At 44.2% G+C, this 27890-nt stretch overlaps 1 protein-coding gene across 4 annotated transcripts; it reads right to left on the bottom strand.

Annotated features, from left to right (window-relative positions):
• LOC311358554 (uncharacterized protein) lies at positions 1-27322 on the bottom strand. 4 transcript variants are annotated; one of them, XM_084478624.1, is made up of 10 exons: positions 27179-27322; positions 25822-26262; positions 24592-24753; positions 17059-17234; positions 16831-16896; positions 12078-12171; positions 5444-5634; positions 4803-4889; positions 1181-1262; positions 1-842 (listed from the first exon to the last, which is right to left on the bottom strand). In XM_084478624.1, exons 2-10 carry the CDS (start codon positions 26240-26242, stop codon positions 538-540), a joined length of 1584 nt encoding a protein of 527 aa, XP_084334750.1. In that variant the 5' UTR covers positions 26243-26262; positions 27179-27322; the 3' UTR covers positions 1-537. The 4 variants fall into 4 exon arrangements, with proteins under 4 accessions (XP_084334750.1, XP_084334749.1, XP_084334752.1 ...); XM_084478623.1 differs by having other exon boundaries at positions 16774-16896; XM_084478626.1 differs by lacking the exons at positions 1-842; positions 1181-1262; positions 4803-4889; positions 5444-5634 and adding exons at positions 6746-9303; positions 9415-9485.
• Positions 27323-27890: the final 568 nt, after the last annotated feature.

The following is a 27890-nucleotide window of genomic DNA, read 5'->3' on the forward strand; positions in this document are numbered from 1 at the left end:
TTGAATTGCTTCAGTGAAGGTCTAAATGATCAAGGTCTCAGTTCTCGTCTATAATTAGTGGAGTCCTCTTGTTAGCAGTTGATCAAACTCGTATTACGAAAAATTAGAATATGAATAAGTCTCCCTTCAAACTATTGAGATGTTCCAGTGAATCGTCATGTTTACGAGCTAACTGAGTATTAGGTTGGCCCTCTCCTCTGTGAGTGATCTGGGTGATGTCTCTCCAACATCTCTATGGTAGCCCCCCTCCTCTTTGGACAAAGCGTGGTTTGATTTACTGACTGCTCACATATTGTATGTCCACTCACTTGGTAGAACCAGATGGAATATGTACAGTATTTAATCCATATAGGAAATCAGAATCACACATATTTTTGCTATCTCACAGTAAAAAGAAATGTTGGCGTCTTAGTCTTGTTTAAAACAACAGACATTGCCACCTATGACCACTTCTAGGATTCTACATCTTTAACACATTAAATAAGCACAGAATCACAAGAATAACTATCATGTATAAAACTTTGCCATCCCGACGTTTCAATGGAAGAGGTGGCTGTCCATCAGAGAGCTGAGGTGCTGTGATTGGCCGGCGGGGATGTGTGGCGAGGTCGATGTCACTGCATGCTGGACGCCAGGATTGCCCCGCCCCACAAAGACGGAGGAGGAGGAAGAGGAAGAGATGTAGGCAGGGAAACGGTTGCTAGGCAGCATGTTGTTGCTAGGCAGCATGTTGCTTGGCATGCTGCTGTTGCTAGGCATCATGTTGTTGTTGCCAGGCATCATATTGCTGTGAAGGAAGCTGGTGGCCTGGGAGGACAAGGCTCGGATGGAGGGAAGAACTCCTGTAGGTCACACAAGGTCACTACATGAACACACTACACACACACACGGTCACTACATGAACACACTACACACACACACACACACAAGGTCGCTACATGAACACACTACACACACACACAAGGTCACTACATGAACACACTACACACACACACACACACACAAGGTCACTACATGAACACACACACACACACACACACAAGGTCACTACATGAACACACACACACACTACAGGGAGGTCCTCACACACAGGGGGGTTAAGGGGGGGGTCAGGGTTAAAGGGGGGGTCGGGGGGGGTCAGGGTTAAAGGGGGGGTCGGGGGGGGGGGTCAGGGTCTTACCAGAGGGTCGTCCCGGGTGTGGCTGAGGGTGGAGGCTGCGGACGTTCTGCTGGGAGAACCCGGGAGCGGAATCCCCTAGAGCCTGGGGACGGAAAGTTAGAGTACTACTAGTACCTAGTACTACGTAATAGGTACTAGTAGTACTGAGATACAGGAGTAGTAATACTCGTAGTAGGCCTGCTAGTACTGAGATACAGTAGTAGTAATACTCGTAGTAGGCCTGCTAGTAGTGACAGTACTGACTAACATCCACCTAGGCAGATGGCTTTCAGTCAAGCAAAGCCAGGGAAGAGAACCCCAAATCCACCAAGTCCAAGCAAGCAGACAAACATAAGAGATGCCAGTGGGAGGCAACCGCCATGTGCCTCAAGGAAAGGTCGACAAGCTTATTATTAGGCTCATTTGTGCGGGCCTTCATCCATTTTCTATTGTCAAACAACCTGCTTTCAAAGAACTTGTAACTACACTCAATCCCCACTGCAAGGTCATTTCTATGGAGGTAGATTTCATTTTCATTTCCAATATTGAATCTGTCTGTCTGCTGTTTCACTGTGTCGTCATGTACTGTATGTTGTCACTGGTGCTGTGGATGTTGTATGTTGTGTATACCATTGTCTGTCTTGTGATGTATTGTCTCTCATTGTGCAGCCTGTGAAAACAAATTTCCCCATGGGGACAAATAAACTTAATAATAATAATAGATTTGTGTCTTTATTATGCAATCAAACAGAATAGGTTTGAGAGCAAAACTTTCCACACTGCAATCAAAAAATAGATTTGAGAGCAAAACTATCGACACTGCAATCAAAAAATGTTTTATTGCAAGTAAAATAAATGTTAAAAAAAAGTATAAAAAATGTTTTGTTTGCGAATCCAAAAGTTTTGCTTGTGAATCCAAAAGTTTTGCTTGCGAATCCAAAAGTTTTGCTTGCCAATCCATAAGTTTTGCTTGCTGTTGAGCTGAATCTCGTGGGCGGAACCTACGCCGAAAGTCTCGATTGGAGTGACAGCGTGGCAACATCCACAGTTAGTAATGAGAGAGGGAGTTTTGAAGTCCATGATGAGACCGAGCGGGACTCGGGAGCGGAGTTGCCAAGCTGTCACTCCGATCGAGACTGGCCAATAGAGACGTGTAGGACGCGTAGGTCCCGCCCATGAGATTCAGCTCAACAGCAAGCAAAACTTTTGGATTCGCAAGCAAAACTTTTGGATTTGCAAGCAAAACTTTTGGATTCGCAAACAAAACTTTTGGATTCGCAAACAAAACTTTTGGATTTGCAAACAAAACTTTTGGATTCCCATTAATACATTTTTTATACATTTTTTTCACATTTATTTTACTTGCAATAAAACATTTTTTGATTGCAGTGTCGATAGTTTTGCTCTCAAATCTATTTTTTGATTGCAGTGTGGAAAGTTTTGCTCTCAAACCTATTCTGTTTGATTGCATAATAAAGACACAAATCTACCTCCATAGAAAAGAAGATGGACACATACAAGAGACTATCACGTGCAGCCTTTGGGAAATGCCAAGCCATGTGGAACAAGACAGTCGTTCATCCATGGCAGCAGAAGGGAGGAGGCGATCAGGAATGTTTGTGAAGAATTCAAATTGAAAATGTTTTAATGTTGCATTTCAACAGTATGAAAGTTACCTTGTGTTCCCATACTTAAAACTTAAAGCTTTTCCTGCTTGATTTCCTAACAATTGTTTGTATTTGATTTGTGTCAGGCTGAGTCAAGCAGAAATACTTTCTGAGTGATTACTGCTCGGTGATGAGCCCTCTGCTAAGGCCTTGACATTCTTCAGACCAGCACACACTTGGGGGCTTCTTCCAGTGATCTGTCAGCTACAAGCAGAACTCAAAAGGCAGGAGACATCCTCCAAGATGTGTCTACCACTCATCAAAGCCATTCAGGATGGTGTCCAAAAGCGTCTTGGTGAGATGATGGACCCCCAACTGATCACTGCAGCACTACCCAAAATCAAGAGCACCTGGATAGAGAGGCCTGGTATCATAGAATCAGCTATGAGTTCAACTTATAATATACTGTGGTTTTTAATGGTTTATTGGAGATCTATCCACTTTGTTTTATACTCAGCGGCTTTTCAGTTGTGCTGGATTACTGTTCACTGCAAAGCGAGCAAGGATGAGTTCCAATAACTTTGAAAATCAGCTGCTGCTTAAACTGAACGAGAAGTTTGTAGACTAATTATAGGTAATTTAGGGAGTCGCAAAACTAGTGGCCTTGATTTGCAGTATAACCGTTGTTGGTGTTGGTGTGGTGGGTTACATTTGTGTAGGTATTTGTTTGTTGTTATTGCACTTACACACAGATGCCCTCTATAGCTCTCTTGCAGCTGTGGAGATGGCATTCTCTGACTGTTAAATAATAAACACGCACACACGCGCACACACACACACACACACACCTCCTCTCTTGAATATTGCTGCTCTTTTAGTAGCTTCTTTTTGTAGCAACACTTGTGAGAGTCATCATGTAGGCATTGCTTTCTAGTTTTTACCTCTGTGTGTTTGTGTGTGTGTGAGTGAGTGGGTGAGTGAGTGTGTGAGGGAGAGAAAGAGGGTGGGTAGAGAGAGAGAGTGGGTAGAGAGAGAGAGAGAGAGAGAGAGAGAGAGAGAGAGACAGAGGGAGAGGGAGAGTAAGCGCGTTTAATGTTTTACCACTAAATGGATGAGCTCAACTAACTTTGAAAATCAGCTGCTGCTTAAACTGAACAAGAAGTCTCATTTGTTGGTTTTGCACTTACATTTGTTACACTTGTTCTTTAATTAAAAACTAAATAGTTTGGGATTTATGACCCCTTGTCCTATTTTCACTACCCTAACCCCCTCACCCCCACACACAGACAACCAGAAACGAACTAAGTAACTTTTATTTAAAGTACATTTTAAATTAACTACTTTTTACTTCTACTTTCAGATGGTTATTTTTACTTGTACTATTTCTTCAAAGTATTGGTACTTTTACTTGAGTACAATATTGTAGTACTTTTTCCACCTCTGAGCAGTAGTAGCAGCAGTAGTAGTACCAGTAGCAGCAGTAGTAGTAGTACTAGTAGAAGTAGTAGTAGTAGCAGCAGCAGTAGTACTAGTAGCAGCAGCAGCAGTAGTACTAGTAGCAGCAGTAGTAGTGGTACTAGTAGCAGCAGTAGTAGTAGTACTAGTAGCAGCAGCAGTAGTACTAGTAGCAGTAGTACTAGTAGCAGCAGTAGTAGTACTAGTAGCAGCAGTAGTAGTACTAGTAGCAGTAGTAGTACTAGTAGTAGCAGCAGCAGTAGTACTAGCAGCATTAGTAGTAGTACTAGTAGCAGCAGTAGTAGTAGTACTAGTAGTAGCACTAGTAGCAGCAGCAGTAGTAGTAGTAGTACTAGTAGCAGCAGTAGTAGTAGTACTAGTAGCAGCAGCAGTAGTACTAGTAGCAGTAGTACTAGTAGCAGCAGTAGTAGTACTAGTAGCAGCAGCAGTAGTACTAGTAGCAGCAGTAGTAGTAGTACTAGTAGCAGCAGCAGTAGTACTAGTAGCAGCAGTAGTAGTAGTAGCAGCAGTAGTAGTAGTACTAGTAGCAGGAGTAGTACTAGTAGCAGTAGTAATAGTACCTGTGCCTGGTTGAGGCCAGCTTGTAGTTTTCTTTTGGCTCTCCATCGGGCAACTCTCAGTCTGGTCTTCTCTCTTCGCTCTCTGACCTGGAGACAAACACAGACCCCTTTACCTGCTGGTAGGGTAGCTCAGGGGCAGTACTGACGTGGCACAGAGGGGGCGCTGTTGAAGGCTCATTAAGCCATAAGCAGGAACAACTGGCTCTGCAGAGTTCAGCAGGTGACATTCGGAGTCTTAACCCGATGGACACACGCTGCTCGGTGACACTTTGATGAGAGAACCTTTTGGGATTTATATACACGGACCGCAATGACTGGACTTAAGGTCAGCGGGACTGACCCCCATTGGGCCGAGGGAGTGGGAGAGAGAGAGGTGTGTGGTGGCTGGGGACCTGGAGTGAGTAGCTCTCGCCTAACCCCTAGATAGATGACACTCACCCAGGGGAAGCATAGGAACATACTACAAGTTCATGGCACCATGCAGGGACAGACGTTAGGTTACGGGCTGACTACACAGGGGGAGAACGTAACACCTGCCACACACACATACAAAGACACAAACAGCTGTACTCTCACTGGGAGGTCAAAGCTGAGGATGTGAAAGCGTTTCTGCAGCGTTCCAGTAGCAGAGGAGTCCTCACCAGGTCGGCCAGCAGCGGCTGGGGCAGGCTCTTCTCGCGCTCGCGGCGGCGGTTGATGCTGCGGCGCTGCAGCTCGTTCCTGCGCAGTTTGTACTCCTCATAGAGACGCAGGTCTTTGGGCCACGGCCGCACGGCCTGGCGCGGAGCAACGTGGGCAAGCAGGGCGGGCAGGGAGGAGCCGCCAGCACTGTCTGAGGAGGCAGTGACATGGTGAGTGGGGACAGGGTGAGTGGGGTGAGTGGGGACAGGGTGAGTGGGGGACTTTAGTGGAAGTAAAGTGGTTACGTTTAAAGGCTGAATCCAACCATAAAGTCAACAAAAACCCTTGTTCAAATCTAACCTGGGGTCTAGGTCTAACCTGGGGTCTAGGGTCTAACCTGGGGTCTAGGTCTAACCTGGGGTCTAAGGTCTAACCTGGGGTCTAACCTGAGGTCTAGGGTCTAACCTGGGGTCTAAGGTCTAACCTGGGGTCTAACCTGAGGTCTAGGGTCTAACCTGGGGTCTAGGGTCTAACCTGGGGTCTAGGGTCTAACAGCCAGAGCCTGACTGGGGATCACCTCTTTTTCCGTGCTTTAACGGCATAGTTTGGGCTTTTCAGTTTAAGCTAACTGAAAATCACTGCTTGTCCTATTCCCCGCTGTAAGATCACTTCACTCAAATTAACTATTTTACAAGATCAATACAGCCCTTGACTTAATGTTGAATTATGTCCTTGTTTTGGACACAATCACTGCAATCAATCGCATACAAAACCGAGTAAACTTAGGGTGATTAGGCCAACCAGAGCTTTTTATAATAATGGCCCAGATAATGTTTTCCCTGTGACTCCACTTGCCTGTCAAGGTTTTACTTTTATATATTTGTTGGTCTCTCATAAAAACATGAAATAAGCCCCAGTCTCCTTGTGAAGCATTATTTTCTCTTTTCCATGATTAATATGTAATGGAAAACCTTTGATTTTTGGACTTCGAGAATTTGAGTAAACTCCCGGCTCTCTGAACGACGAATCACTCAGTTGACGTTTAGGGTACAGCTCTGCTATAGATGAAAAGTGTTGTCTTGAAACAAGACAACCGCTCTGCAATGATGGTATTCTCAGTTGAAGACAACGCTGAAGACAAACCTTTACCTGCTGAAGTTCAAAACTCTCCCTAACCCAAGGATCCCAGTTTCTTACTGAAGACCACAAGGGGAGAGAAAATATTCTGATGTGGTGTGAAGTTATGACACAAAACACAAGATACAAAAGTAATTCTTTATTTGTTTATGAACGAGAACAAGCATTAATTTCACATTGTCACACAAGCTTTCTAAGCTTAAAGGAGTGCTCTGGCTTTCCGTTTACCCAGTCAAACAGGAAGTACTGTGCCATTTCTTTCTCAAATAGCCCATCTCCCTCCCTTCACTGACTAGTCAATCTCAGCGTCCATGGATATTGGCTAACTAACTGCTGGTACAATGCTTCTCATTTGACTATGGCTAAATGGAGATCGATTTATCTTTGTCAGGGTAATCTTAGCATGGAGACCATCCTCATCTCATGTCCTCACATCCATTTCTCCACACGGATCAATCTTTTTTCCACTGAGAAACTCTGCTAGTGCAGACACTCCTTCTTGTTGGTTGTTAGTGGGACTATTTCTGCAATCGCTGCCCTTGTAGCTTTACTCTACTAATGATAAAGTTACTGCTCGTTGTTCTGGAGACACCATCACTGTTTGGCCAGTGTTTTACATGATCAACTACACTCAGTTACGTCATTAACTACGACACTAGAGCTGTCAATCTACCTCTATAATCCCATTCAACCTTTTTTTTTTTTAACGTTCATATTGAGCCTATTATTATATTTACTATGTAGCTATACACTTTGAAAACACAGGCTTATGAATCGCCAATGCCACTATCAGCATGTGGTTGTTCTGTCCACTAAAGGGCATTCTACCGATAAACATTTCTTTCTTGCTAAATGAATAATCATATAAGGCACAAAATGGTATTATATGCCATGGCGTTAATATAATTAGCCTTGTTGTCCGTGGTGACGGGGAGCACTGACTCACGACTTGCTCACACGATTGTTCGTTGTGATTTCTTCCCACGAAAACAAAATAAATCATTGAGTTGAATGGGACTGTATACATACAACACGATTTCTGTTTTGCAAAAATAGCATTAAATATGTAACGACTCTAGCCAGAATGAATGAATTTCACCAATCACATGCAGATTTCTTTGTCATATTCATCATGGACACACAGACAAGTAAGACAAGGCGGAGGTAACATCCAAATGTCTCGTTACTGCATCCATGGTAAACTACCATCATAGATCTATAATTATGACTATTATATGTATTGATCATCACTAGTGGTAAACTACCATCATAGATCTATAATTATCACTGTTATATGTATTGATCATACATAGTGGTAAACTACCATCATAGATCTATAATTACCACTGTTATATGTATTGATCATCCATAGTGGTAAACTACCATCATAGATCTATAATTATCACTATCTGTTACATGTATTGATCATCTATAGTGGTAAACTACCATCATAGACATAATAATCACTATCTGTTAAATGTATTGATAAAAATATGTACAGTTTAATTTAGGATACCATCTTTCTACAAAAGAGTGATGGCTTATTTTAGGTATTGAACAGGGAAACCACCAAAAACATGGATAAATTAAAGAATGCACTCATCGTAATCCCCCTCATCCATGAATCCATTCGCTTCACTATATTACATTAGAATTAAAAAGTAACTCTCCCAGTATAATTCAATTGTCTAATTACATCTGATATTCGGAGACAATTCCCGTCTTCACAAGGCTATAGGTAAGTGTATAGGTTATACCATCAACCTATAAAAGTATCATTTATAGGGTGAGTGTCTTTCACTGCTGCGGTGATTATAGCAATACGCCGCACATTCACATACGGCTGACGTAAACTGTTAACGTGTGAAAACTTTATTGTTCATCAGGCGTGACAAAAGCTTTTCCAGGCTGAGCAGAAGGGCAGAATTCGCTTTCGTTAACACACAAATTTAAAAATAAAATAAAATGCATATTCAAATGGTATTTCTTTTTTTTTGTATTAGACTCCCGAATTTGGTTCAAACCGCCCTATCCGACACTGTCCTTGATCGGCCCCGATTACATTGTGGTTTCAAGAAATCAATGTGGGCGGCGGGAGGTCCAGAGTGGTCTGTGGCATAGCTCACGTGCTCAGGATGGTCTCATCTAGCTTTGGCACCACAATATTTGAGACTATTTGGTCATTTGGAGATAAGCGTGAGAGAAAAGGTCAGAGTTCATGTCAAATGTTCTTCCTACAGGGACACCTCATCAGATGGCGCCAGAGGTCCGTACTGACGAAGGAGCCGTGGCAGAACTGGCAGCAGCCATAGCTCCTGGTCCGGCCTTCCTTCGGTCTCCGCTTGACTTTCAGCAGCCCCGCGCCCCCGGCCACCACCCTACTGTTGTGCAAGAAGTTGCCCCGATTCCTCAGCTTCTCCAGCAGCACCTTCCGTTTCTGACACGACGGTTTGAGGCCCAGCACCAGGGCAATCTCTGGGTGTCCTTTGTGGACCTTCAGGTGGCGCGCCAGCTTGACCTGAGGCTTCCCGCACACCAGGCAGAAGTTCTTCCTCTCATGGATGCTGGTTTGGTATTGGGTTTTGTCGCGGTCCTGCGTGGTCTCTGGCGTGGTACTGAGGAAGCCTTTGAGAGGGTCCTCTAGAGAAAGAACCCCCCCCTGGTCCGACTTCAGGCTGAAGGGGCGAAGGTTCTCTCCCATTCCCAGGATCGGGTCTTCAGAAACACTTTCATTCTCCCCAAACTGCTCGAGAAGATAGAAGAGCGAAAGACAGCGATGGGTTAATACTCTTGTTAAATGGTTCAACCGGTGAACTGCTCCTTGTAAGAGCACAGTGGTTTTAACATCACTTACTTTCTGCTCAGAGGCTAAAACCATCTCTGCTTCGGCTGAGAATCCACTGACCGGCAGATTGTTGTCATTACCTGCAAGAAAAACAAAAATACACATGGACCAATCAGTGTTTATAAGCTGACACAAAAAAAAATAAAAAGGTTCAATGAGTATTGGTAATATTTAACAGGCCACAGGTGTATATATTGGAGTCCCTCTAGCTCCATTTGGGTCTGATCCACATGCAGTACAGCCTATCATCTACTGGTTGGTCTTTGGGCACGGCCCTGAGTCTGGTTGGAACATTGTGGGGACCCATAAGCACTGCATACTGTTAGCCTAGCTGTGCCGCCTAACCGCGTCACACTTTGTACTGTTTGCTAGCTATTATCTAGTTTCTCTCTTAAATGCCAAAAGAGACACAGAAAGACAAGTTAAGGAATTAAATGTTTTACTTACTTCTTCGCCATTCTTTATTTCAGCTAGTTAGCTAGCTACTGCATCTCTTCGTCATTCCGAGGTGCATTAAAAAACATTCTTTAACCTCTGTAACGTTTGAGTGCTAAATGTACTAGCATCAGCACATGCTAACTGCTGGTCTGTTGGTCAGCAGCTGCTCAAATACAAGACGTTTTATTATTTTACCAGCTCATGAAAACGAAGATTAACCGGGTTTAAGAGGCGGTTTCATTAGAGGGATAGGGGTACAATGTATCCTATCACCCATTGTTATTTTGGATTTTGGCATTTACTACTTTGATTTGAGAATATCTCTAACTATTTCCTCCTACAGTTTTAGGAATCCATACCAAACCACTACCAAAAATTCATTTCAGAGCGTCTAATTTTACAGTGTACACATTGAGTTATAGTTTTAGAATATTATAATATAAGATGGAAATTCATTTGGGCACCAAAACTCTAAAATCCACCAATACAAATGTGAACAGCTGGAGTGGTCAAATTTAGCCCATATATGGAAACTGCGCTTTAGCAGTTCTCCAGAAGATTAGGTACCACTTCATCAACCACCCGGCCCGTTTGAAACTTTGAATTTTCTCTTGAACCATGAGCCAAAATGACATTAGTTGGACCTGACCATGAGTTATTATGATTTACTATTGGTGAGAATGATAATTTTTGCATCACAATTGTAATTTTCACTGAAACCATTATCAAAACCATGAAATCATTTGCTGGGGTCTTTATGTTTTCTTACATCTTGAGTGCTGTGGAGACCAGGGAATCTCCACAGCACTCCAGTACTTATACTTAATTTATAAAGGGTGTTCTTCAGTTAGATTTTTACCTGTATCGAAAAATATTGTCAACATTTTTGTTTGGCCCTATTGTATAATATAGAAATACATGGTATAATATAGAAATAATTGAATTTGGTAGATTTGATTTCCTGTATTCTGGTGCATTTTGGGGATGGCTACTACCTATTACCTACTATTCATTCAGATTCATAGCCTACATCCTGACTTGCAGGGCCTGGACAAGCTTACAAGCATACCCATTGTTATTATGATATTGAGGCAAATCATGATCACTGCCCTATAGTGTCCATTTTTTGTGATTCAACTCAATGGCTATTTCAAATGCAGTTTGAAATAAGGGACAGGTGCTTCATTTTATGGATATGCTACAGGCCGAAAGACTAAATGAATATGTAACTTATTTGCTCCTTTTAAGTATACCATTGCTTGGGGAGTCGAATTCCTCCACTGAAATGGGTGGAAAGTAGACTGGGTAGCCCCGTCCGGTCTGGAGAAGACCAATACATTTCTTTCTAGTTTCGATACATTTTTGCGGGAGCCAATCACCAAGCTTGCTTTTCCCCCTGGTGCGCTATTGGCTCGTTTAACAATGACGACAGGGAAGCGACGTCAAGCAGCCAATTGCGTACAGAGTCAATTTAACTCCGCCCGTTGATCACGCCTCTTGTGCTGAAGAAAATGAGAGCAGCCTCCCCAGACCAACGTGCAATCTATGATTGCGTTTGGTCTGGCAATAGCCAGGCTAGGTGGAAAGTGCCTTTACAACTCAAAATTGCGACCCGAGGTGGAATTTTCATGCTCCAATGAAAAGCTGTCTCTGCTTGATGGACAGCAAAAAGTTTGCATGCTCACATAGACTTCATCGTGGCCGGCGCCCCTGACTTGAAGGAGGGCTTTATTTCGATTGACCAATAACAAGCCTAGTCCAAATCATTGACGTTCAGACACATTTAAATAGTTGCTGGCCAGGCAAGTACGGTCTATCACACAATTAAACGAGGATAAACGCTATGTATTTTGTTGATTTATTTTGTATTTTTAATGATTTAATCATCATAGTTGGCAGATATATTCAAGTGAATATTTCACGGAGGGGCGGCACCCTAGTGCCCTCTATTGACCCACCGCCACTGGTTCTAAATCATATAATGTAATTTTACAGGGAATCATGTAGTTGTACAAATATCCATATCAGATATCCGATTGATTGATATTTTTATCTACAAAAGGAAAAAGTAATTAAAGCAGAATAAATTATGCCAGATTCTCATGGTTGTAGGATTGGTTTAAAATGGAGGATTCATCATGGAAACCATGATAACAAACTTCATGATTTCATGAAGCTAATTCCCCTCTTCATAACATTTCAACGGTATAGAAACACAAGAGGATAGTACTCACAGGAAGTGGAGGCTGGGAAGTTAAAACCATGAGCCATGTGGCCAGGGAGGTTCCTCTGCATCGTCGAGCCTCCAGAGAATTCTGACTGCTGACCCTGGAAAACCAAAGACGTGGGGACTCAGGGTCAGAGGCCACGCAAGGGTTGCTACCAGATAAGAGACTCGGTTACCAGTCTTTAACTGTTAATAATAATCAATTTGCTATAAAATTTGAAAGTCTTTGACCCATAATAAAAATCATGAGTGAGAGCTGGGAAGTGGATTACGGAAAGCCTAGTTTTGTGTTATCTTCTGGGTGAAGAAGAGTTGAGATTATAATGAAAATATGGAAATATCCTGAAACATTGCAACGAGATTTCAGACAGACTACTCCTTGAGCAAGACTTGGTTGGACAAAAAAACGAACTGATCAAGCGAAAGGTAAAGAAGTTTAATTTTTCTTACATAATGAAATAATATAATCTGAGCATGGCAGTAGCAAAGAAAAGCCCATTTAGAGGATGTATATTGACAGGCTAACATACAACAGGATAACATGGTAGCCTGTTTTCTGGATCCCTCTTTCATTCTCGCTAAATACTCAGAAATGTTGTTTCTGAGTATGCATTAGTCCCTTAGACCAAAAATCCTTAAAAGGTAATGCCAATCCTAAAGTCAAAGACAATCTATTCTAACTAGGGATGTCCCGATCCACGGCATTGGTATCGGGCCGATAATGGCCTAGTACGCTGGGTCGGATATCGGAGGGCAGGTATGGCAGTATTTCAACCTTAAAGAATAAAAAAGAGCCACATCCGGATGCAAAATTTGGCTGTTGCCGAGCGCGATCACGCAATCTCATAGTCACCCACTCTAGCTTGGGCTAGAGCGGATCTGAATCGGCTCGCTTCAGAATGCTTCGAAATTCGGTTCGAAATGGTTAGCTTTTGTGATGGCCACACTAACCATTTTGATAGATTAAAATGATTAATCGATTTCAAATTGTTATTATATATTGGATGTTTGCGTGCGGGGACCCGTTTATTTGGCTAGAGGCTTCTTAAATATCCCATGTACTTCTTACATATCCATGTACTTCCGTTAGAAGCAAAATGCTAACATTAACAATCTTTTTCAAGTCCTGCTATCTACACTAACTATATTCCATATCCAAGTAGTTGTATTAATTGTGTGCATGTTTACTAGAGGTATTGAAATTAATCAAATAATCGATGCATCACGATGAAGACATGGATGATGCTGCATCGATGCAGTGGCCGACCATAATCGATTATAATGCAATGATGTCGCTCGTTCATTTTTTGGCCACGGAATAAACATTCAAATGAAAAATAACACTCAGTAACCTAACCCGTTTCATCTAGACCAGTGGTAGCCAACCCGTTGATCGTGATCAACTGGTAGATCTTTGAGACTCTCCCTGTAGCTCCCAAAAATAGAAAACTACATACAAATAAAATCTCTCTCTCTCAGGCGTTATAAATAACGGTGTTACTTCTTTCAGTAACGAGTAATCTAATTGATAACTCTTCATTATACGGAGGAGCGTTACTATAATTTAAGCAGTTTATTCATCAGACCAACTAGATCTCTCTCTCTCTACTGTTCTTCCTTGGTTAGGCACTGTGCATGAGACAATCGCATTAATGATAACGATTGGCTGAGGTAGAGTGAAATGTCACGGTAAGCCAATCACAGGTAGAGTTAGGCGGGTGTTGTTTACACAAACTCGAAAGCACGCAGAGTCGGACACAACAAGTCAACGTGAGAGGAATGGCGAGCCCAAATAATCCGAAAACAGCCTTCTTTAAATGGAAGCATAGTTTATATCTTACTTGTATTTTTGGATGAAAACTCAACCATATGAAGTAATTTAGAAAACTATTATATTGAACTATACAGTATCTTAATGCATTCTGGCAAGTCAAATATTCTATATGGCTTTAATAGAAAAATGTATTTGACGCATCATGATGCATCGAGCAATCGAATCGCTGACATGATAATCGTAATCGAATCGGGAGATCAGGGAAGATTCCCACCTCTAATGTTTACTCCATTTAGACTTTTGAACTCTTCAAATCTTTTCACCTGATTTAAGCCATTTAACTTTTCTTTAGTGATGTGTTTTTAGGTGGCTAATTGGCAATCATGATGAAGTGCTTTCATATAATTTTTTATTAGGGGCTAAGCACAAGGTGCGAGGCAACCTATTGTAATCGTTAGTTTTATTATTCCGCCACGTTTGACTTACACAGCCTAAACCACCCCACACTTTTTATGAGACTTTCTACAGTTGTAGAAGACTGAAGATTAACAGAGATTAAATATTACACTGATTGGCCCAAAGGTGGCGCTATAGAATTATTCCAACAATGGCAAACTTTGAACAAGCATATCTCGTGGCCCCTTTGACTTACAGTCATGAAACGTTTCAACTTCATGATGAACCAATCTGCCTATAGAACCTATGACCTTGACTTAGTCAAAATCCCTTTAGCACATATCATCTATGGCCCAATGTCTTCAATTTGATGTGAAGCTAAATATGTACAATAAAAATTAAAGCCCCCAGGAGCCATTGACTTCTGAAAAGGGTGTGGTTTAAAACTTGTAAGGACTTAAATGCTTATATGGACATCAAGATGAACTTCTATGATCTTGAGTCCACATATTTTCAATTAGGGCCATCAAAATTGGTGTGGCCTGTGACTAAAATCCCCACATTTCCTAGACGGTATGTTTGATTTGAGCGGGACCAACTTAGTGACTGTTGGGGGCCAAAGTTCAAACTGTTGAAGTAAGATGAAGTCAATTGACAAAACAACATGGCCGCCAGAGGCTCAAATACATCCAAATTTTGCTTAACACCAAAAGGCTGGGTTAACTTAATCCAATCATCATCAAAATTGGTGTCAAAGAAACATGGGTCAAGATGAACCTCTCCAAATTGTATCTCGATCGGGGGCGCTATAACAATTAACTGAAAATGCTGACTTTGGACGGCCATATTTCCTGAACCCTTTCACCTACAGTCATGAAATCCTGTAGACATTTGTCTCTTCTCATGTTGAGCAAATGTTCCTAGGAAACCCAGAACCTGTATCAAAATGGCGGCTGGATGTCCAAATCAGCCCAATCAATAGAGCTGGTAAGTCCCGCTCCTTCCACTAGGCCCCATCGGACCTCTAGGCTAGGAAAATTAGAATTGGAGTCAATGTAAAGTAATTTATTATTTTCTGGTCCCAGTCATTAACTGCCTTGGATTACACATATGTTTTCTTTGGGTCTAAATAATAACATTCATGTTAAGAGTTTGACAGTATATTGTATGATTCTTCAGCTAACGGCTGTGGAAAAGACATAACGAGAAAGACTACATGTCACCTACGTGACGTCACCTCATAACACATTCCCTCTACCTCTCAACTCAGTGCTGATGCTGCGTCTTCTGCCACGATCTACGGAGCCATCCATAGGAAACATCAGATCAAGATGCCTGTGTGTGTTTAGTACCCAAATGTTCCGAGCGGGATCCGTGGGCGAGTGGTGACATATCATACTCGTCGAGAGCAGCGAAGAGTAGTCCACAAAGCTCTCTCACACAAAACCTAACCGTATCAAACTTCTACCCGCTAAATTGTAGCATTCTTTGCACAAAAAACGATATTAGAAATTCACAGACAACATATGTTGACATTCATGGCACAATTCAAACGCAACCAGAAAATATTTTTCATCTGGTCGTCAAATGCATTATGAGAAATGAGAATCGATCATAGAGGTCCCATGTAACGGAAACAGAAGCATGCAATTTACGAGCTCTGTTAGGTGACTAAAGGCGGGGCTATCTTGAGTCAATCAGCACCAAACTTGGTGTACTTAAAGAAGCATAGGTCAAGGTTAACCAGGCTAAAGTTCATCAAAATAGGACAATAGGGGGCACTAAAGCGATCAATTGAAAACTGTAAAGACTCATAACTCCTTAGCCTTTTGACGTATGGTCATGGAAGTTTGTTTGCCCATCACCAAATCCAAGCTGAGGCTATTCCAGCGATGTCAACCGTATGCAAACAAAAAAGGTCTTAATGGTCTGCTTCAGGGTCTTAATGGTTTATCAGGATCTTATTGGTCTACTTTAGGCTTGGCCCACGTTAAATGCTGCTTGCAGCTTTAATTATTATTATTTGTTAAAGAGTAAAACAAAGTATCGGACTGATATCGGTATCGGCAGATAGCCAAAGCTGCGGTATCGGAAGTAAAAAAGTGGTATTGGGACATCCCTAATTTTAATGTGTTTTTTATTATGGCTATACCGAGTTCTTCTTTCACAGAAAATGCATTTACGCCGATTTCAGGGAGAGCCTTTTCTTTCATTCAGGGCTATGTTGTCCTTCAAGCCTTCGCCATATCCACTTGTTACTCTCAGGGGAGGTGTAGCGGGAATGCTTGATTGACTTTACATGCTAACCTAATGGCCAAGAACTCAAGCATGGAGGGCAATTTGAGTCCATATTTAAATCACATCCTGATTTAAAACTTTGTGCCGTGTAGATGTCAACCAGGATCCATCCATAGCACTTTGAAACACACTACACCACTTGTCATCTAAAGCAAGTTTCTAAAGGGCATGATTTTGCTTTAAGCTAATCACAAATCCTAGTAAGGCTTAGATACGGTGACCCTTGCCCCCTCACCTCTGACCCCAGGAGGTGAGCTGGTCTACCCTGGCAGTCCAGCAGCAGAGTGCCCACCTGTTCTTCCTCCGGCTCCTCCTTTATGGACAACACCTCCTGAATGGTAGGACACTCCTCCTTCACCTGAACAGTACAAGAGCAATAACATTAATTGCTATGGTATTTACCTGTACAGGTGATGTGTGTTGTGGCATTACCTGTACAGATGTGTTATGTGAGGCCATTCCTCTGTACATGTGAGTTGTCATATTTACCTGTACGGGTGAGGCTTGTTATTGTATTTACCTGAACAGGTGGGGTGGAGCAGGGCAGGGTTGAGCTGTCTGCTGGAAAGGGGGCGTGGCCAGGAGATGGATCCACGCTCTCCATACCTGACTGAAGGCTGATTATCCAATCCCCGTCCTCCTCCTCCTCTTTTTCATGAACAGAACCATCTCCATCCCCAGGAAAATGCAGGTCCTCTGTTTCATGCAGAAATGTGGGATGGGAAGGTGGAGAGGTGAGCATACATGGATAGCATACATGGCTATAGTACATCTAAACAAGTTAGGCCTGTGGATTATATTGACACTGGCTGGCATGTTCATCCCTCTCCCCAATGCACAACAACAGTCACTGAGGCTTTCAGCGGAGGTCCGACTCCCTGTGGTCACTTCAGATCTGCTGAAGGGGTCATTGCTGGTACCAATGGTTTCGTTCACCCTGTATTCAGCACATTATCCTTTACATTAAATGGTACTTTTCGTACTTACTTTCGTTCTTTATATCATCCATCTATTCTAACACAATTCAATTTGAAATACAATTTGACAGTGTCGCTTCCTGGAAAAATATTCACCCTATGCAGTGATGTTGCCTCAGGTTTTATCATAAAATAGTACCCCTTGTTATTCATTCTTATTTTCCTTATCCTTAAGACAAATCAACCAGTACATGCATGATGCACCATCCAGTCCTAGAGCCTAACTGTTGGAACCCTACACCCAGCAGACCATCAACAATAACCTTAGAAGCGACTATGAACCACTTCCAATTTGTAACCACTTCTTGTTCACTCATCCTTGGGATGTCCCTACAAGAGGGACTTTGCGGCCGCACTTAGAACTGCGTTTCCTCAACGTGACGAAGACGATGGCAGCTCAACCAAATCCACCGGCCACCGCTGGAAAGAGCTTATTTTGAGGGCGGGCAGTGGGTCTGAAGTCCTTACGCAATGCCCACCATAAGGGTACTGTCGGCTTAAACCCCGCCCTACCATAAGGGTACTGTCTTAAACCCCGCCCACCATAAGGGTACTGTCTTAAACCCCACCCTACCATAAGGGTACTGTCTTAAACCCCACCCACCATAAGGGTACTGTCTTAAACCCCGCCCACCATAAGGGTACTGTCTTAAACCCCGTCCTACCATAAGGGTACTGTCGGCGGTGGAAATGCGAGCCGTAACTGAGCTGCACCTAACCACACCCTACTGTACTACACCTACTGAACCTAATGGTACCGGACCTAACCACACCTAACTGTGCTACACCTACAGAACCAATGGTACCGGACCTAACCACACTGCCCGGTGGAAACGCCCCATAAGACCTGTTGGTGGATAAGGGCCCGCTCTGGATCCCCTCAGTTCAGCCCTTTAAATAATGCCAGACCCATGCCTCCTTATTGGGGTACACCTTCATTGTATTTGTGATGTGAAAACTTTATTTTCACAGGAAATAATAGACTATTATAGTGCTGGGCGATATACCGGTATGAATGTGAATACGCGAATAATGCGAACCCCCGCGCACAGATCTCAATAGGCCTTAGTCGCGTACTCCAGCCTCGCTGTGCTGCCTCTCCAGCCATCTCAGCATACTTTGCTTTCTTAAGCTCATTGGCTACTTTAACTCTGTCATCCCAAGGAACTGTAAGTTCAATGAAATAAACAATCTTCTCCAAGTCCGACCACAATAGCATATCCGGTCTTAGCCTAGTGCTAACTATATGTGGAGGTATAGCCATCTGCTGATTAAGATCCGCCTTCATTTCCCAGGCTCCTCCACTTCTTAGCTGCCCGGCTCTGTGCCTGCCTCTAAGTGGTCTAGCCTTTTCCCCCTGACGCACAAAGTTAATTTGCCTACCCTCTTTACTAGCGGCTGATGAATTAACTTCTCTCCGTTTATCATCAACAGCCTCTGCCAAACATTTCAATACCTGATTGTGACACCACGTATACCGCCCCTGGGAGAGACTGACCTTACATCCTGATAGGATATGGCGGAGGCTGCACACACAGGAACATAGTGTGCATGCCTCATCCTCACAAAACCATTGATTTAAGTTCTGGGGAGATGGGAGCACATCATACGTAGCACCTATCATGAATCTGATCCTGCTAGCCTCCATGCTCCATAGATCGCTCCATTTTATCTTATTCTTCTCCACTCCCTCCCAGTTCACCCACTGCCCTTGTTTTGCCTGTGACACTGCCTTAGTACATCTTACAGTCTCCTCCTGTCTATGTATTTCCTCCACTACCATTTTCCTCCTTTCTCCTGCAGAAGCCTTACCCCACCAGGGTTTACCTGTGTCCCTCCATAAGCCCCCCCACCCATGCTGAACATGGCCCATGATATCCCTATGCCTAATTGCCGATTGAGCTTGCTGAACCACTTGTTTTGGTTTCCATTTCCTCCCTCCATTAACTGTGGGTGCAACCCTCCTCACCACTGGGTCCTTGGACTGAGTAAGAGTCCTTTCAGGTCTAACCTTAACACACTTAAATTCTTCGGTCAGACTACATATTGGCAACTCTACAATGCCCTTCCCATACAAGGCTACTCTGCTTAGGCAGTGTGGGACTCCGAGACACTTTCTGACAAAAGAGTTGATCATTTTTTCCATCCTTTCTACCTTTGACAGAGGAACTTCATAAACTGTCAATGGCCACATTAGCTGAGGCAATAAACCAAACTGAAGACACCACAACTTAAGCTTAACAGCCCTGACTTGTCTATTTTTTCAATACCTTGTCTAGTTTACTGTCTCAAGTCTTCAACCTGTGACTTATCACTGAGGCTTGCATCATACCACCTTCCCAGACACTTCACTGGCTTCTCCAGAACTGTGGGCATCACCTCTTCATTTATAGCACACTACTTATTTACTTCCCTTTAACGATTGAGAGACTCATAGACTTACTTGGCTTCACCTTCATTCTAGCCCATTGCAGATTGCTATTTAACTTATCCAGCAACCTGCTGGTGCATGGAGTGGTTGACGTAATGGTTGTCATGTCGTCCATGAAGGCCCTAATCGGGGGAGGCGTGGCCCTCCCTGCAACTTCTCCCCACCCACTACCCACTTTGAGGCCCCAGTAATGACCTCCATTGCCATTGTGAAAGCAAGTTGGGAGATTGTACATCCCGCCATGATTCCTATGATTGCCATGAATATCCAGAAAGTATGCTTAAACTAGGCATTTAATGCTACCTGGGATTCTGAAATAATCAAAGGCCTCCCATAAAAGACTATGTGGTACTGACCCAAAAGCATTAGCCAGGAATCCAAGAATACAAAAATACAACATGGGTCTCTCCTCTTGCACTTTGCTAACTGAATTTGGTGCCAAATCATGCTGGTATGCTCTAAGCATCCGGAGAAGCCAGGGATTCCAGCTTTTTGCTCCGTGGTATCAATTATCTATATAATTGTTGATTCTTTTCAAGATAACTTTGTATAAGAATCTCCGTGCCACAACACTGAAGAAGACCTTCCCTTCAACATTCAGTAGACTAATTAGTCTAAACTGATTAATCTCCACTGAGTCCCTCTCTTTGGGAATAAATATTCCCCCAGCCCTACGCCATGCCTTGGGAATATGCTTTTTCCCAAACTATTTTCATTAGTACTCCATTGGGTCCCGGGGCTGAAGAGGCCTTTGCACGTTTAATTACTTATTGCACCTCCTACCACCTTGGTGGGCTATCGTCACACTGACTACTTAATTCACCAATAGGTGGGATATCAGCGGGAAGCACCATCTCTCTGAACCTCTCCCTGTCTTTGTGCACTCCCTCCAAGTACTCCTCAAGCTTCTGCTTAGGTTCCATGAGGCTATCACTCTTATGCCTATCAAATAATGACTTAACAAATTTAAATGGATCTTTATAAAATGCTACTCTAGTTCACGATTTCTTCTTCCAAATCTTCCTAATACTTTCTGCTCTTCTTAGCACTGCCAGCCGCTCCCTTACATCTGCCTGTAGACAATCAATAACTTCCTTCTCGTCAACTGTACCTTTTCTCCACTGCTTCTTAAGCTGCCTCCTCTCCTGGATGAGTATCTATTGCTGGCGCCTAGATTTGACTACCTCATGTTGCCGTTTCATCCTTTTCTCAAAAATCCCAAATCTTTCTTTACCGTGGCTGTAAATAATGTCCCCCATTTTCTCTAATTTGCTTTCAGTCGTCTCTTTAAGCCGACCCAGAATGCTAATCAGATCACTATTAAAATCTTCCCATGTCCTACCTTCTGCTGCGCCTGGCCACCTGACCCCAGGCCTATGCCCACTCATCTTCTCCCTCTTTGGTTGGCTGGCCTCTCTTTCTGCCTCAGTGCTTGAATCTACCTCCACAACATCAGGGGTGCTGATGTTGAACTGTGGGTTACTTCCTGTCGCTGGACTTCAACCGACTGACTCGATGCACTTCTTAAGAAGTAGCTATCAATGCGGGTTCCCTGTGTTCCCTTTTCCCTTGATGGATTCTCAGGCCCTTTAGAGTAGTGCCGCCTCCTCCTGCCAGCCACACACACACACACACACACCTGCAGCTTCTTCTCAGTTAACTTTGGCTTCCACCGACATGCTTTCCTTACTCAGTCAAATTCGTTCCAGGGTCATTAACCGTGTCCATCACAGGTGAGTCATCTTCCGCCCCTGCTCTCGCTGACTCTAGGGGTATTTTTCCATTATATCGTTTAGTAGCTTGGTAGGGGGTAACCCATAGCTTAATAAAGCCTGGGCTACTGCCACAATGAGCTGCTAACCCATTGCGGCCCCGGCGGGGTCTATTTCCTCCTGTCAGCCGTCTTTCCATGCTGTCACAAGGTCTTTCCCTAGCTGCCAGCTGCCCTATTCACAGCAGTCACTAGCCTAAGCTAGCTTCAGTATTTCATTAATACACAGGATCAGATGTTATAATCCCTTGTGCCAAAATCCAACCTTGCAAGCACGCTGGCCACTAAGCTACCAACCAATAGTGAAAAACACAAGACAAATGGCCCATCTAACAGCAATATGCAGTAAGTCATTGGGGTAGAAATTCCCTAAAGTTTTTAGTTTTGATATGTCGAATCTCATTCTTGTTGGAAATGGTTATGTCTACCAGAGTACTACATTAAAGGCACCTATAACACGTTAATTATTTGTCTTCTTACTTAAAAAGAAAAACTGTCCCGAGCTGGACTTGATCACGCTCTCTGATACTGAAGTATGAGGTGCAGGGCCCCAGCAGGTGGCCCTGCACCTCAAGCCTTAATACACCTGGTTTGTTTATTGACAATAAGCCACACAGATTAACCAGTAACCACAGACATTTTATGTCGTCCACAATGTCTCTAGTAGGATCTATGTTTTTGTTTAATGACACGAAGCATCACATATTATGCATGCTGTGGAGTTTGTTGTTTTCCTGCTTACATTTTCCTATTCTCCTGTGTTCTTTAAATGTGTTATTTAATCAAATTCATTAGGGATGCACAATAATTTTTTTTTACCCCATACAATAACTTTCAGCTACTAAAGGCCGATACCGATACCCGATAACACACACACATTCATATATATGATCATGACCTAAGATCGGGGGGGGGGGGGGGGGGGGCGGGCTTGCAAGGGGCGGGATATGACGTAAGGTCGAGGTTCGCAAGAGTGTGTTTTGGTCTGACAGCAAGACCGCAACAGAGGCAGAACTCATCGCGATCATCTTAAATGTTGCTGCAGCGATGCATCATATATTCCGTTGCATCCACAACATCCGCATCAATTGATGAAAGATTGGAGCATGATTTAGAGACAAATAGAAGAAACGACGAACAAGAAAGGCGTCGCAAACGACTGCGTTACCGGAGAAAGAGAGAGCGTCTTTTTTGCTTCATTTCACATCTAACAAACACTGGGACAAATGTAGTTGATTTCTTTGTTTAACTGAGAAAACAGGGAGTGGAAGGCTGGGACCCTATAATGTTCAGCTAACTGTTGTCAGTGAGCGAATCCCACGAGCGAGCAGAGCGAGCGGTAGCGTGTGTCAGTTTAGTGAATTAATGAACGAATCCGATTATGTCTGTGCAAACGTGTACTGTTAAGTTAGTGAAACTAAGAATAAAGTACCCAGCCTGTCAATAATCGGCGACCGCTTCATTTCGACCATATTCCAACCTATAAGCAGACCCACTGCCGGTCAAAGGGAAGGCGATACCCCCGAGAGAACATCGACCCTGGAGGGACATCTCCCCTGTGCTCCTCGACTACGGTCTGGGAGCAGGAAAGGTGTAACATAATTAAAAAAAAAAAAACACTTTCTATATACGCGTGCAGCTGTGAACTACTGTATTGTAATTAGGGGTGTAATGACACACGTATTTGTACCGAACCGTCACGGTACAGGCACTTCTGGGTGGTTACAGAGGTGGACCGCGTTACATAAATGTGGCGTACATACCTGCCCCCCACCCCCCCCTGCAATAAATAGTTTCTTAATGTTTTTTGCTAGAAATACCAAGCTATCAACTTGATCTGGATCAAGTGCGGCTCTCTTTTTATTCATGATGTTACGTGCGGCGGAGAACACGTGCCTGGCACACACAGGTATACGCGCGTCTATGTTGAGAGAAGCGGGTATTTGTTGCAGCCCGTGTCTCCACCAATGCAGCGTGTTGCTGTCAGCAGGGATGACTTGGGGGTCGCAGTTTACCGCTCAGGCTGGCTGCTCCGTGTGTTATCCATTTTCGAATCAGGATATATTATTTACTTGATTAGCGTGCCTGCGAATGGATGAGATGGCAAATAATAAAATAAAAAGTAAAAACCAAATGGTCTAATCATTGGCTGTAAAATCCGCTACACAACATGGCACTTAAAAACCAGTTTGATTGTATATATTCAAATACAGATATCGCATGTCAAATTCAAATGCAAATTCGAATATCGAATAAAAAGTGCCAGCCCTTACAATCACCGTTGCTGTTCCCTGTCTGGGGATTCAGAACGGGCTGATGCCATAACCAAGTTTTTACATTACTGCTGATCTACGGCCATTCTCCGTTGTTGAGAAACAAGCAAACAAGCAGTTTTCATTTTTCCCCTTAACTATGAACCGTACCGTCCCGTACCGTGACTTCAGAACCGAGGTACGTACCGAACCGTGACCTTTGTGTACCGTTACACCCCTATCACTTAGCACAATAATTTCTGGGACAATTTATCGCCCAGCTATCATGATATTATTATTATTATAATAGAGCTTTGTGAGTCCGCAAAGGGCAACACTCACTTCTCCTCCATACTGTGGTTCACTCTGACAGCTCATTGGTCAATGGGCAGCAGCTCATTTGCATTAAAGCTACAGACACCATAAACAGCACATTCTGAAGGGACTGAAACAGAGGGGAATAGCGGTAGGCGAGAATTTCTTTCCTAAAATCTATTTCCAGCAAACGGCTTCAAAAACATGTTTTCTGGAACTCATATACTACGTTTACTTGTTGGAAAAACATCATAATATGTCACCTTTAAGAATAACGTCCCCACATGCACTACCCCAAGGGGCTTACCTGAGCCGTGTTCCTGGCCAGAGCCACCATATCCCAGCAGCCCGTCAGGCAGGACATCTGACTGATCAGTCTGGTTGGTCAGCTCAGTAACCTCAGATCCTTCATCTGATTGGTGGCTAACTCTGACCATGGGCCGACTGCCACTCTGGGAGGCGGGGTTTACTGCGAACAGATCAATTAAAAGTGTTCAGACACGACTAATCGAAGGGAGGGCTATGTATTGTTCTCAAAATGTAATTCATATAATAACTCATAAAAACTAGAAGGTTCTACCGATTAAATCTAATTCAGTGTAATTATTGTGTTGTATTATAGCCTGTGTATGCAGAATTGACACTTCTGCGTACAGCATGTATACAAAGGGAGGGTGTGGGTCTTTGTACTTCACATTAAGGAGTAGACAAGGGGTCAGCAGTGTTTAAGGCCCAAAATTAACATGAACTCACCAGCGAATCTGGAAAAGGAATCGCTAGGCAGAGACTGCTCAAAAAAAAGTAACATAAATATGTGCAAAAGAGGGTGTATCGCAACTTGCTGAATCTGTGTTTGATAAAGCGATGTGCAATAATTGTATTCTCTGATCGGTCTGTACAAAAACAAAAACAACTTTATTTATGCATTTAATTTAACACACAGCCAATCAGAAACTACTTGAGGAAAGGGTTGTGTGCCCACGCCTGGTCAATGTAGTCAGCGTTGTAGGTTAATCCCCCTGGAGCTCTACCGCCCTCTCATGTTGTATACAAGTACCCCGGTCAACGAGTCAAACGCCAAAGCAAGTGTAACAACACTGTAGGATAGAATTCGAATAGGTAATATTGTTTACTTTGAGTATAGCCCTTTCAATTGAAAGTCTCATAAATCATCATGCATGTCGGATGCAGAGATGTGTTGTGGCATACACTTGGTTACCAGGCGTGTATGTCAGTGCCTGTTCTATTTAGGATTAAACGAATGCACTGAACAAGCTCCCTTAATCAATGATTTGGTTTTGAAGGACGACTTTTAAAGGCTGCAATAAAAGGAAAACATTATTTTTAGATTTTATACATATAACATACTGCTATTTGTCCTGTCCTCACAACCCGGTCCAACATGGGCCGCAACCCGGTCCTGACCTCAAGGTTGGAGAGCGCTGATGTAGAGGGTCAGGTGGAGAACAAAGAGTGTGCAGTTCTGTTTCTTTTCTGGGAGACAGAACATGAGAAGTATTGGGTCTGTTTGAGTCACCTTGGCTGTTCTCCGAGGCGGCCCGGCCAAGCAGCCCGGGGCCGGGCCCCGTGTCCCCGGGCGCCTCAGGTCCCCGGGCCGTGGAGGACGGAGAGGCGTGCTGGCTGCTGGGATGAGACGAGGTGGTGGCCCTCTGTTGGATCTCCTCCTCCACCCCCTGGCGGTAGTACTTGAGCTTGAGCTCTGTGTACCTCAGCATGGCCCTTATCTTGTCGTTCTCCTTCTCCTTCAGGGACTTCTCCCGCTGCACTGCCGCCTTGTCCCGCTGCAGGGCGGCCACCTGGGCCTTCAGCTCCTCGAATTTCACCCCCACGATGCGCAGCATTTCAGCCAGGACCGTCTCCACCGCCCCGTTCACCGCCCGCTCCACCACCGTGCCCATTTGGCCCCGGATCAGCGACACCGCGATGCTCACGTCCATGTTGGACCCCGACCAGGATCCTGAAGCCACAGGACCGCACCGTCAACAAAGACCTAACCCCTAACCCCAACCTAACCCCCAATCCACAGGACCTAACCCCAGCCCACAGGACCTAACCCCAACCTAACCCCCAACCCACCAGACCTAACCCCAAACTAACCCCAACCCACAGGACCTAACCCCAAAGCCAAACTAACCCCAACCCACAGGGCCTAACCCCAACCCACAGGACCTAAGCCCAAACTAACCCCAACCCACAGGCCCTAAGCCCAAACAACCCCCAACCCACAGGACCTAACCCCAATCTAACCCCCAACCCCAAACTAACCCCCAACCCACAGGACCTAACCACAAAATTACCCCAACCCCAAACTAACCCCAACCCACAGGCCCTAACCCCAAACTAACCCCAACCCACAGGACCTAACCCCAAACTAACCCCAACCCACAGGACCTAACCCCAACCTCGTTCCGTTGTTTCAAACAAAGGGATGAGGAATTATCTAAACAATTTCTCAGGTCTGGGTGGACCACATTAGTCCGCTCCTAGGTATCGAGGCAGGACTAAACCAGACGTGAGGTCGGCCTACAGGTCTGGGTGGACCACATTAGTCCGCTCCTAGGTACCGAGGCAGGACTAAACCAGACGTGAGGTCGGCCTACAGGTCTGGGTGGACCACATTAGTCCGCGCCTAGGTACCGAGGCAGGACTAAACCAGACGTGAGGTCGGCCTACAGGTCTGGGTGGACCACATTAGTCCGCGCCTAGGTACCAAGGCAGGACTAAACCAGACGTGAGGTCGGCCTACAGGTCTGGGTGGACTACATTAGTCCGCTCCTAGGTACCAAGGCAGGACTAAACCAGACGGGAGGTCGGCCTACAGGTCTGTTTACAGCGCGCGCAACAGATACATGAGAAGACGGTTTAACGGTTACCTTCACGAGACCTCAATCTGAACACATGATCCACGCTGAGGGAGACCAATGAAGCGGGTGAGATGAGTCGGGTTAGATGAGTCGGGTTAGATGAGTCAGGTTAGATGATTTGGGTTAGACGTTTTCCTCGAGGATTTCATTGGAGACGATCCGATGGCGGAAGTAAACAATACAACATCCGCCTTTTAATCATACACGTGACAGCAGTGACCCGTAGTGGACGTTTGGGGAATGGTGATTTTATATATATATATAAAATCATCATTCCCCAAACGTATATATATATATGTGTGTGTGTGTGTGTGTGTGTGTGTGGCCACTACTAGAAACATCCGCTTCCTACTTCAAACCAGCACGCTTCAGTCCACCATACTGATCTCTGATCAGTTATCAGTTACCAGACTGATCTCTGATCAGTTACCAGACTGATCTCTGATCAGTTAGACGTGCCGACACACGCGGGTTGACTCCCGGGTGAAGGGGTGAGCACTCCCGAGCGAAGAGTGAGCACTCCCGGGTGAAGAGTGCGCGTGTCGAGTGTGTGAAGTGGAGAAGACCGACACACCTCAGCTCACAGCTGGCCTCGGGTCAGCTGACCGAGGTGGTTCACGTTCATCAGCTGTTCCTCGGACCTTCACACCTTTAAGTGGACCTGCGCAGTGCCGCTACTCTTTGATGTATGTTCACTCAGATGAACTTTGAGTGTCCGCCG

This window comes from Micromesistius poutassou (assembly GCF_964030765.1).
Source record: "Micromesistius poutassou genome assembly, chromosome: 14".
In the NCBI taxonomy this organism is placed as follows: Eukaryota; Metazoa; Chordata; class Actinopteri; order Gadiformes; family Gadidae; genus Micromesistius; species Micromesistius poutassou.